Source organism: Epinephelus lanceolatus, chromosome 10 (assembly GCF_041903045.1).
Source record: "Epinephelus lanceolatus isolate andai-2023 chromosome 10, ASM4190304v1, whole genome shotgun sequence".
Lineage (NCBI taxonomy): Eukaryota > Metazoa > Chordata > Actinopteri > Perciformes > Serranidae > Epinephelus > Epinephelus lanceolatus.
In genome coordinates, this window is record NC_135743.1 from 19,159,219 (window position 1) to 19,171,477 (window position 12,259).

The following is a 12,259-nucleotide window of genomic DNA, read 5'->3' on the forward strand; positions in this document are numbered from 1 at the left end:
TCCGGGATGAGCATGTGATACTGCATATGTTGTAAGGATGCAGGAGGAGAAAACACCGGCAATCATCTGGCTGAGAGATAGCAGGCAATTGCAGCTGTCTGTGTCAAACTCAAAGCCTCAGCGGCCATGAAACAGCCTCACATCCAAGTGATGGTGGCAATTCTCTGCTGGCATTTCATAAGTGTCCCTGTCAGTGCTCTCTCTTTGTCCTCAGCCCCATCGGGTCAGCGCTGTACTCAGCTGAAAACTTGTAATAGCTTAAGTGGCATTTAGTGCAGGGAATCGTATGGCAGGAGTCAATGGCTTGGTGCTGAAAGGGTTGGGAAAGGTGGGCTCCCACTGCAGCACTTTATTTCTCCATCCAAGCTTTTTGCTAGATCCATGTTAATAACAATAACCTTGAGGGGAACAAATGGATTACTAAAGGCAGAGAATGCTGGCGGGAAATAGAGATGCATGACTCCGTCATGTGCAGGTGGCCATGCAGAGTAGCCAATATGTTCATTATCTTACAGCCACATAGAAAAAAAACAGTGGTGTTGTTGTTGTGTTTGTAACATATGCTTTACATGCGTCTTGTGAGGATGTAGCATTTGGTGATTGACGCCCCTGGACTGACTTCTTATAAATATGAACATAAGCTGTTGAACAAACAAAAACACATAACCACAGCAATCAGTCGCTCTCTTTGCTCGTGTTCTATACGAGACAAATCCACATTAGCAGGTAAATACAGTAAAAAAGATGCATTTAGGGAAGAACTCATAGAATGTATGTATATATTTTAGCTTCTTTAAGCTCTATTGCTTTTGTAAATAGCAGCAGAAGTGAAGATTAGAATCTCTCCTGCTACTTATTGCTTTTACTGCCCCTTATCGCATGACCAAGGGCCCATGACGTCTTCTTTGTGGATTTTTACTGGGCTCTATTCTGTGGTCTAGTGCTTCCCTCACCCCTGTCGGTATGGATAAGCTGATCGCGATTCAGCAGACCTGAAACATAAACTTTAACTCAAGCTCAAGAGATCTGACCCTGGAACGATATGAGAGGCCAGTATGGCTGCAGATTCCCTGGGAGTAAACCTCAAACTACCTCGTCTCCTTCACTGAGCTGAATAACTTGGGCAGTATTTTTTTTTTTACTCGACTCTTCTACCAACTCGTCCATGTACTGTAAAGTGCAGTTTTTTGTTTAAGTCTTATAAAAAACACTATGTATGACTCATATTGCGCATGAATTGCATTCATTGTATACACCATATACAAGGAGATAGAGGAGGGAAAAGCAAATGGCCGCTGTCATCGCTGTTATCTGTTCAATTTGTATTCATAACTACTTTCTATTAACCTCTTAAAAACCCATTGCCCCCTCATTGTAATACAGATAGATAAGATGTATAACAGTTTACTGGGGATCAGTGCCTTTACTTAAAAAGGGTCACAGAGTTAGATAAGGTCTGAGAGGGAAAACAGGGGAAAACAGTTGGTTTGAGCTGATAAAACGGGGCTGAAACACGAGGCTCATGCATTCATGCTATCAACTCTTATAGTACACCCTCATAAATCATAGCTGCATTACAGAATTACACTAAACAGCCTGACTGACGAATTTTTAAGTCAATAAGACTTGACTGTATTAGAATCAGTTATAAGCAGTTTCGTGTTTTGTCACACAGAGAAGGTGATGTGACAGAACCAGAGCTCTTGAAGAGTGTTTGTTTGCCTATATGTTTGGATGAATATGATACCATAATGCAGTTTACTCCCCATGTAACTGATGCCTCTGAATGAGAAACTGCGATGTTGCCAAGTGCACCGATTAAGCATTGTGTAACGTACAGCCTTTATTTTCCTCTGCGCAGTCACAGAGCTCTCTTCAGTGCCAAAGGGCATTGTTTGGAAGGTGCTAAATGATGCAACAGGCCTTGTTAAACTTGATTTAGTCACAATAGACGATCACTTTAATCACCCTGTGATGCAAATGTTAATAGCGTGCTTAGCACATCATTTGTTTCTGTCATGAGTCATGACAATTAATATTTGCTTCGACAGATGCACTGAAAGGTTGTAGCCGACCTTTGTCCTCTTTGCCTACACATATAGACACATCAGGTCTGAATGAAAGTCTGCAACACTTTATCTGTATTTAAGTAAAACTAGGGATGTTTCTAATTCATAATTCATAATTTCCCTGGCATTCAAAGAGTAAGAAAACACCAAAAACACAGTCAAAATTAAGCACAATTTAATCTATAAAGTTAGACACTGTCCAAAAAGATTTTGCATATTTTTTATGAGCCATTTGAAAATGTTAATTGCATTTTTCAATAACCAAATTGTATTTTAAATGCTGCTGAAATTGCATTTTGCACTCTGCATTATGAGCATTGCACATTATCCTACAAAAAATGGCAACTAACTGAATAAAATACAATACAATACTCTTTAGGGAAACAACCTGCTTATTACAACAGCATTTGTACTGGGTAAATGCAATTGCATAAAATAATAACAATAATATTTAACTAATGACACACATCGCTAGGTATTTTGTGTTTTTATGCTTTTTATTTAAGGATTTTTGGGTAATTGAGGAACGCATAGAACTGCGAGTGGGTGGACAAGTGTGATCCTGATCTTGATCTGAGACAGCAGGGTGACCTTTTGGCAAGAGTGGCAGACCCATAGCTGCAAGGGCAAAAGTTCAACTGCTTCAACAGCAAACATGTCTGTCCCATCTGTCAAAGTAAATCACAGTTTCAGGCCCTGCTCTGAACTCACTGCTTATGTAAAGCAGCAATGTCTTGATTACACTGCCTCATCATCAGCCCTTTGTATATTTTGATATTAGACTGTATTATATTAGAGGCATATCGGCTGTGCTGAGAAGTGTCACACTCTGCATTCACCCCTCACTCCGGGTTTTGTAAATGCACGTTCAACTGGCGAATCAGACCTTTTTATATTCCCCCAGCATCCCTATGGCAAAAATTGCTCTCTGTTATCTGTAGCAACCATTGCATAGTTGAGCTAAGTGTGTTTCTGTGATTGCACCATATTCCGCTGAAGCAAAATCGGCTCTTGTATCTGCTCTTAATGTTTATGAAAAGACGAAAAGGAGCAACACTGGGGCCCTATATGCAAGTGCTATAAAGTCCTTGTATTAGCATTGTGAGTGCAAGCTGTAAAGAGCATATACAGACTGTATGGCACAGTGTGTAAATGTTTGCTGAGGGATAAAAAGCCTTGGTTGTAAGTAGTATGTAATTACTGCATGTTTGGAGCTGGAGCAAACGCACGAATGTCCCGTGCTGTTGCTAATTTGATAAAACACAAAGAATAGGAAGCAGCGTAACGTAATGTTGCTCAGGTATGTTCAGTCCGTGGATTGGAAAAAGGCATGGATCATGTTAGCTGTGTAGCTGTGAATCCTCCAGGCTATCGTCAGGTGAGGAGGTCCGGGGGGAGAACAACACTAAGCCCACCATCTGCAAACCCAGATAACACCGAGCCATGTGGCACGCAGCAGGGCACTATCAGGTTATCTTGCTTGTGCCCAGTCTGTGTGCCTAAGCAGTAAGCAGAACAAGGACATGCGGCATGTATATTAGCCCACCGTAGGGATGTCTGGAATCGCATGCTGGTTGATCTTCCGGCTGAGTGGCAGGTTGGTTCAAAGCTGCAGTTGGCAGCAGAGAACAGAGGGAGCAGTATGTGATGTACAAATTTGAATAGTTTAAGAGAGACAGCAGATGCACTGCAGGATGCGTCAGTCCTCCCATCTTTTCCATCTCTTCAGAGGCCACCATGTATTTAGCTACCACAGTGCTGACCACAGGAGTACATAATCCGCAGTGCCGTTCTCAAAGTGGAAATGTTTTCTTTCTGACCTTTGTTTACTGTTATGTGGTAGTTATCACATGAATCTGAGGGAAGAGCTGTCTAAGCCACAGGGAAAGTTAAACTCATGTAAAGAATAGCCTTAGGGTCGAGAAACAGAGCATTTATAGTGAAAAACTAATGTTTTCAGCTGCTAAAAAACAAAAACAAAGGAGGAGCATGCATGACATGGCTGCATCATTCAGCTCTAGCATCTCATCTTGTGTGTTTCTGGAACCAGCAGATTCAATTCCTGTTGGGTCAGGTCCAGTGGTTCTGCATAGAGATCCAAACTAAACCTGAGATCTCATTTTACTGGGTGAAAATGCTGCACGATGAACTGTCGTATGAACAAGCCCTGTTCCCTCTCCCACCGCTCAGTATGTAGGAAGAAGAGAAAGCCTCCCTTTGTGAGTTGTGTCGTTTCTTGGAGGAAAGAGGTACCCGAGCGTGAACCAAGCAGCTGGTTTCATTAACCTCCTGTCCAGCCAGGGTGCAGGAGAGTTGTGGGGGCCGCCGATTTAAATGGTAACCTTCTGAATATGCAGTCATACGCATATAATAGATGAATGCAACTTATCTGTCATGCTCGGCCGTGTCCATTGCAGAGTGCTATATGGTGTCATATGTCATTGTATTGACACTAGATAATGGCTTTGGAGATGGAACCACTTCCGATACATTTGAACGACGCCTCTACTTTTTGCAGAACGCATCGAGACAGAAACATATTTCATGTTCACACTGAAAGGTTTTACAGAGATGGTTACCGCTGTATATAATTGTGTCAATCCAAACTTTGAATAAAAGACAAGCCTATATACCCCTGTTGTAACCACAGTATCAATGATATACCAAGACCAGGGGCCTCATTTATAAACAGTAAGTACTGTAGGATCCATGGACAAAAGCCAAAAATGGCTTGCACCAAAAATATTTGACAGTCTCTACAATCAGGCTTCCACCTCACAATCTGCGTCGCCAATTTCCTGTCTCCAAAATGTTTGTAAGCATGGGTCAAAGTTTCTCCTACCAAGTCTTCTTTCATAGATCATAACTTTTGTCGTGGGAAGTGACGTATGCCTCTTTCAGGCCTCATTATGTGCGTACACAATGTTTATTAATGGAACCCCAAGAGTCTACAGCCATACTAAAGGCTGTGTGAAACAGCACAGCATGCTAACATGCAAATGATGACAATGTTAGCATGCAGGTATAATATTTACCATCTTCATCATCTCATGTTAGCATGTAAGGATGTTACAATAACATTTGCTAATTATTAGGGATGGGGCAAAATGCGATATGTTTGTGTGGCAATGTTGAACTGATACATGGACACCAAATATCAATTTTTCTATTAATGTCGCTGTCCATTGAAAAACACATATCTCCACTTTTGACGATTTTGACTTTCTACAGTGCATGGAGTGTCCATAATATTCCCTAGCAACCGTTAGCGTTGGATATCCAAATGACCAATGGAAAGACGTCTATTACATCATCTATTCAACACGTATCTCCATTGGGTGTCGGAAGTGTCCATCAAAGCGCGTAGAAAGTGGAGATACGTGTTTTTCATGTCAGACAGTGACTTTATGTAAATAATTATGTTAAAAATACAAATTAAACTTGCTAGAAATATAAAATCAAATGTTTTTTTAGTCCAACAGATATATTTTACTGCAATAACCATGTCTTAAGTGAGATGACCAGACTGAAAACTTTATCTTATTTTAGATAAACAGATATTGACAAAGTTTTATTTTGGGGACATAATTTTCAGTCCCCCCTTGAGTCAATTCAAAGACCTGCGACTGATATGAGACGATATCAGTAATTATCCTCATTGTCTTTTTCTTGGCTGCTTGCCATTGTCTGCTGGGCGCAAGGCCACTAGCACTGTCTGAATGTTGAAGAAGGAGGTGTGCTTGGATAAAATGATGACACAGACATGCCATGGGAATTTTAAAATGAAGATATGTATCAGTGTTTTCACTTTGCATTGATAACGCTGGATAGTTCATCACTGACCTGTTATATCAACCCAGATCAATGCATTAATGCACCTCTTTGGTCATAAACCAAATATTGTAATAAAGTATTGTTTTAATCTAATCATAGTGTTAAATAAAAGGTTAAGGAAGTTAAAATTCATCCTGAGGGGGCATGAATGTATGTACCAAACTCTGGTAGTGCATTCAATTGTTAAGACTCAAAGCCACAAATGTCAGCCTCATGGTGGCGCTAGAGGAAGAGTCAGGGGATCACCAGAGTTATTTGGATCCATATTCTGGGAGCCATGAATACCTGCCAAACCAAATGTTATTGGTGAGCCACAGAATATCAGTTAGGGCTAATTAATGGACCAACAGATATTACAACCTCTAGAGCAGCACTGCTGGCATGGCGTGAGAAAAAAACACTGCCACACTAAAATAGGAATCAGAGCAATTTTCTATTTATTTTGTTTTTCCGCTACAGAGGGCAGACCTGGCAGTGGCTCCTCTCACCATCACATACATGCGTGAAAAGGTCATCGACTTCACCAAGCCCTTCATGAGCATGGGCATCAGCATCCTGTATCGCAAACCCAACGCCACCAACAACGGCTTCTTCTCCTTCCTGAACCCCATGACTCCTGACATCTGGGTCTACATCCTCTTGGCCTACCTGGGTGTTAGCTGTGTCCTGTTTGTCATTGCCAGGTAAGTCCACAAGTTACACACTGTTTGTCCTATCAGTCCTTCATACCGGTTCTCCTTGAGGTCTCTCAACAGACATTGAAATTCACTCTGTTATCATTGCAGGCTGAGATCCGAGTGCACCAGCCAGTTTCTCAAACTGTGCTAGCTGCTGGGTAGTTATCAAGGCAGTTATGTCTGCATGGGCTCTCTACAGCCCAGCAGTGGGAGGAGGAATGGAAAAAAATATCTTCAGTTGAGTTGCAAGGTCCCATTCAGTGCGCAATTTCTTGTTTCCTGTTTGATGTCTTTGGAATTGGCAATGCAGCTTAAAGCGATGCACTTTGAAACAATCATTTAAAAGGAGAAATACTTGCTGAAGCAAAAAATGATAACTTAATGATCATATTCAGCAGCACAAAGAGAAAAGATACACACACCTGATGTGAAATCTCATCAGAGGAGGCTATTTATAGTTGATCATCAGCATTTACATAAAAAAAAACCTAATTCCTGGCAGTAATAAGTCATAAAATTATTACGCATGGAGATTATCTGTTTGATTGGCTGAGAAGTGTCTCACTTGTTCATTTTTTGGGGGGGGGGGGGGGGGGGGGTCATGAATATGATGAATATCCTGTTAGTATCATTGTGAGTATTTCCTGCTGCTTCTCATGCAAAGTGGTGCTTGAGGAAGTTCTAGAAAAGCGGGCGCTGAAAGGAGTTCTGGGGCTCGAGAGCAAACAGCTGCACTCCTCTATCCTCATTCGTTGTTGTGAGACCAAACAAATTGTGGAGTGGCTTCACATAAGTACAAAATCATCTTAAATGGCTGCATCAGTTTTTTTGGAGGCCGGCCTAGATAGCTGAAAAGCCGCATCCCTAAAAGTGCATCGTGTGAGCATAAAACAGACAGCGGTGAACAATAAGAGGGCTACTTAAGCACAAGTAGGTAATTTTAAATGCTGGACAGAGGTGTCAGGGCATTACCAACAATATTAGGGCCGAAAACACTTGGGCTTTTAAAAGCTCTGCGGCACAATGATAATTATGTTGCAAGGCACCCTTCCACAGGCACATTTTAGTCATATACCAGCCTATACCATAAAACTAAGCATGATTTAAGAGGACAGCATGTATTTGGCCTCTATTATTCAATCCATAAGTCAAAACCTGGAGGAATACTTATGAAAAAATACAGAGATAAAAACTGAGCTGCTGTGTACAGATTGTTACAGGATATTTATCGTGTTGATGTGGACGAGCATTTGCTAAGTGTGTCATGATTGAGGTTTCTCCATGTGTATACTTATCTCTCATATTAACACAGGGATCTGGGTTCAGTTTTCATGGAGTTCAGATGTCAGTCATGACTTACATACGTGCAACTGAGAAAATATTTTCCAGTTCTCAAAACAGTGTACAATATTTTTAGTTCAGTTTTTCTCCTAGTAATTTACCTTTTGCTAAGCCTTGCCCCTCTGTGATGGTCCAACAAGCTGTCAGAGTAAGCATGGAGCCCACACTGTAACTAACTGCACTCCCTAAAGAAATACTTTCATATTTTTGGAAAAATGAAACAGTGATTCCAGAGAGAAGCAGACAGAGGGGTCTACAGTCTGTGTTTGAAGGATATATCCAGGATGTCAAACTGACTCAGCAGCAACAACAGGTTAAAAAGACAAAGATAGTTAGAAGCTAAAGCCGAACTATAGGCTACAGATCACAGTGTAAAAGTGAACCACCACATCACTGCTGATCGCCACAGAAGACAATGAATATAAAGGGAAACTTTGCTGATATTGAACCAGCTGTGTGGTATCGCAGTGTGTGTAGATGAACCATGTTTAGCTTCGCTCCCATGCTGCTGTCAGTACCTGGACCTCCGCTGCTGGACGGGCAGGGATCTCCAGGGGAAGTCAAACAATGTTCATCTGCACACACTGTGATGACACACAGCTGGTTGAATATCAGCAAAGTTTCCCTGCTTCCCTTCACTGGTTCCTGTACAGCAGGGTCGGCCTTTTTTTCACAGTTTAAACCATTAAAAAGCAACAGCAACATGTGTATACATTCAGTAGGCTATATCTTCAGTAGCTAGCTAGCTAACCCTACACTTTTCAGGGTCTGATTTTGGTTTTGGAACAGGGAAGAAACTTTTTCCTTTTTCTTTTTCAAACCTGGCCGAATCTGATCCACTGGGCACAGGGCCAGCGCTTGGGTGGGCAAAAATCTGCCTATCTCACGTCCCCCTTTTTATTTATTTAGTTTTTTCATCTTTTAGTCTTTTAAATGTTTTTTAATTTTTTTTTATTTATTTATTTATTTATTTTTTTTGGAAGCACACAAGTAGGCGGGGAAATCAAAATCTCATTTTTCAATTTAGAATCAAAATCGTGACATCCCTACTGTCTATAGCTACTTACAGCTGTTGCAATAAATTTGAGTAACCTTAATAGCATCATTCTGTGTGTGCATATTAAATCATTCATAAGGATAACAAAAAAATCACAGTGTTACTAGGGTGGGAAAATAAATGTAAACTACTTAAAAATTAGATGACAGTACATGTTGCTTCACAGGGCTGAAGTAGGTGCAAATTCGGGCTTTTGTTATTTTTGGACAGCAAGCTCTTTCCAAATCACCTCCTCTACTGCACTGTATGTGTAGGCTGCACTCTTGGCCGGCAGCTAATGGTGTTGTTTAGCAGACAGTTTTGTATAGGACTATTCAGCACACGGTCTGAAGCGAGCTTATGGCTCTGTTTACTGACACAGCCTTTTTAGAAAAGAAAAGAAATTAGCAGAGAAGCAGGGCTATTGAATCAGCACTGGTGCATTGTCTGTGTAGAGACTGCACTTAGTGAAAAAAGACATTGCTTCTTTCCTTCATTTGCGGCCTGTTTAAGTCCAGTTCATGTGTAGTGTGCCTCTCCTATTTGCCGTGCCTCTTCGCTATCACCTTATTTGACCATGGCTTTCAATTTGACATTAAAGTAAAACAAAATGAGACTGAAGAAATTAATTGAAATAGTAGGGAGTGCCTCATTTGCACAACAGCTGCCCAAGGCCTCTCTAATATCGGAAAATGTTTTTGAGGGTACATGAGTTCAGAATGTTAAGAGAAAAAGTTTGAGATTAAAACATGAGTGAGTATATTTTATTTTAAGGCACAAGAAACAAAATTTAGGCAGGCGAACAATTTACAAAAGCACCCTCTTATTGTCTGGTTGTGTAGCTAAAATGAGACATACTCGGATGATGGCTGGGAAAGACTCCATTTTAGAGCTGTCTCATGATTAACCATCAGTCCTGTGCGCTGTCTGATAAAAACAGACTGCTGACGTATTAGAAAATATTTCCGCACCATGTAATTGCATTGAAGTGTATCTATCTCTTGAACAATATAAATTTCAGTCAATTAAATTTTTCTAGAGAATTAAAACTCCAGTCCCTCAGAGCTGAGAATATGCACTCAAGGATTCACCATTGTGGGCTTCAGTGTAGTGGACCATTTTAGTTACTTATCTGCTTTTTGCAGAAAAGTTTTTTTTTTCTATCATTAGCACTTTCTACTATATCTCATCAAAGTAACAGATATGCCACATTTCGGGGGAGATACTATCTGGAGCTTAAGTGATCCAATTGTACTCAACAGAGCACCCAGAAAAAAAAAGATTTCTCACATTATATAAATGTATTTTAAAAAAGGGAAAGAAGTGACATTTAGCATGTTTTATCTCAGAATCTGCCTCTGAAAATGGCTTGTGCAATAAAAGGTGTGCAGCATTTTCAGCAGGTGTCAAACTAAATGGCAGAGATATGGAAAGATGCATGCTTTATGGTTTCATGTGACTTTAAGAAGAGTCTTCATGCCTTACATTCTCAAACATGACATTTTATACCCACTGAAAAATTAGATTGCTGTGCTTCGTTGGTCACCTTTAGTATAAAGCATATGGGAAATAGTTGAGGGGTATCTGAGGTACGGCTGAACCAGGATGGGTTGATTTTAAAACATTTTGATGTGACATTTGATGATAGTTTTTACACTTACAAAAGACTGTGAAACTGCTGCATATAAACACCTCTAAGTGTAAAGATAGTCACAGATAGATGGTCACATTGTTGTCAACATGTTATGACTGCACAAAAGTCACATTACTAAAGCTGTACTACTTTTTGGAGACTGTTTAATATGAATGCTGTTATTTACAGTGATAATCCCACAGAAAACTATCACCCAACTCTGCACTTCCCCTTCAGCTTTACAGACCTTTTTAATGTCTTTCAGCACATTGTTTTGGGTTTTATGACCAGCAGCTTAAATGCTCAGCTTAGTGGCGAATGTAGCTGCTAAAGGTCCAGATATTTTTCTTTGGAGTGGGTGGAGAGTGAGCATTAGATGTTTCTAGGTTTACACAAACACAAATTAATGCTAGTACTGCTCTGCTGGTTATGTAAACAGGCAACTCTTTGCTAACGTGTGCCGCAACAACTTCTTAGGTTTTGTTGACATTGCCTGATATCGTTAAACTCCATTTCCATCTTCAGTCAAATGTTGCGTCCACTGCGTAACCGATTTCCGTGCTGGAGAGGGATTTGATTTTCTCTGACAACCACGAGAATCCATTGTGTCTGCCTGGTTTTAGGAATTGAGTGAAGTGAAGCAGGGTTTCCCACACATTCATTTATTTGTGGCAGGCCACCATGATTAAAACATGTGCTGCCACATTTAGATTTACTATTTTGGGGCTGGGCTGCTCATTAGGAATATACCGTTTGGTTATATATTTGCTCCACAATTAGGTGCGCCGTTGGAATATATTTATACCATTTGCTTACTTGTTCCACAGACGGAGGGTGCAGAGGTAGCAGGAGAATGGCAGGCGCAGCAGAATTGAAACTTGAAACCTTCAGTCTGTTGGGTCTAAAGTCTGCTTTCACTCACAAACAGCTGCTCCTCTTATCCATCGATCCGATCTGATCCACTCTGATTGGATCAACTGATCCATTATCCACCCTGCGACTCAAAGCTCCACAAACTGCTGCTGAAGGAAAAAAGAGGAGTTCCGCCTGCGCTGCATTCACAGACCTACAGACTTCCCCATGGTCAGCTACTGCCACACATAGATTGTAATATCTGTGGGAAACACTGCGAAGTACAAACAAACTACGACGTTGGTTGATACTGGGAAGACATATCAATTAAGAACAACCTTAATAGCAGCAGTTGCCAATGTTGTTATTACTCCTCATTGGTTCTGCCGTATTGCTTGACAATGGCGTTAGTCCCTCCTGCGGCACTGATTGGCAAATTGAGCCGCCCCCCAATTCGTTGACGATGCAAGACGAATCAGTCAACTTAAACTCAGTGGAGTGAGCAGATTTAAAGGTCTGGACCCAGACAAGTGTTAACAGCTCGTTCTTCTGCTGCCAAGTTGCCAAAAAATCAGTTTATGCTACTGTAACTCCTGTTTTGTAGAGTTGCTGCTCTACTGCAGTCAATAATGCTGCTGTGTTACTCCACACTAAAACCAAAACTCTAAAATAGCTGTAACTCTGAGAATAGCTCTCAAGCTGATACGATTCAGTTTTTTTTTAATTCTTACTGAGGAAAGGATGGTGTTCAAGAAGAATAAAGATGTTCTCATTCTTGCATTTTCTCAGATCTCACGACCAGTAACGGTTTAAAAAC

General features: G+C 40.8%; 1 protein-coding gene across 1 annotated transcript in view; it reads left to right on the top strand.

The window, feature by feature from the left end:
- The window catches only part of grik3 (glutamate ionotropic receptor kainate type subunit 3), a 135,258-nt gene that overhangs the window by 105,591 nt on the left and 17,408 nt on the right, over window positions 1-12,259 (top strand). The window contains exon 11 of the mRNA XM_033640766.2: window positions 6,363-6,586. Coding sequence (XP_033496657.1) covers window positions 6,363-6,586 — 224 coding nt within the window. The remainder of the gene's footprint in view (window positions 1-6,362; window positions 6,587-12,259) is intronic.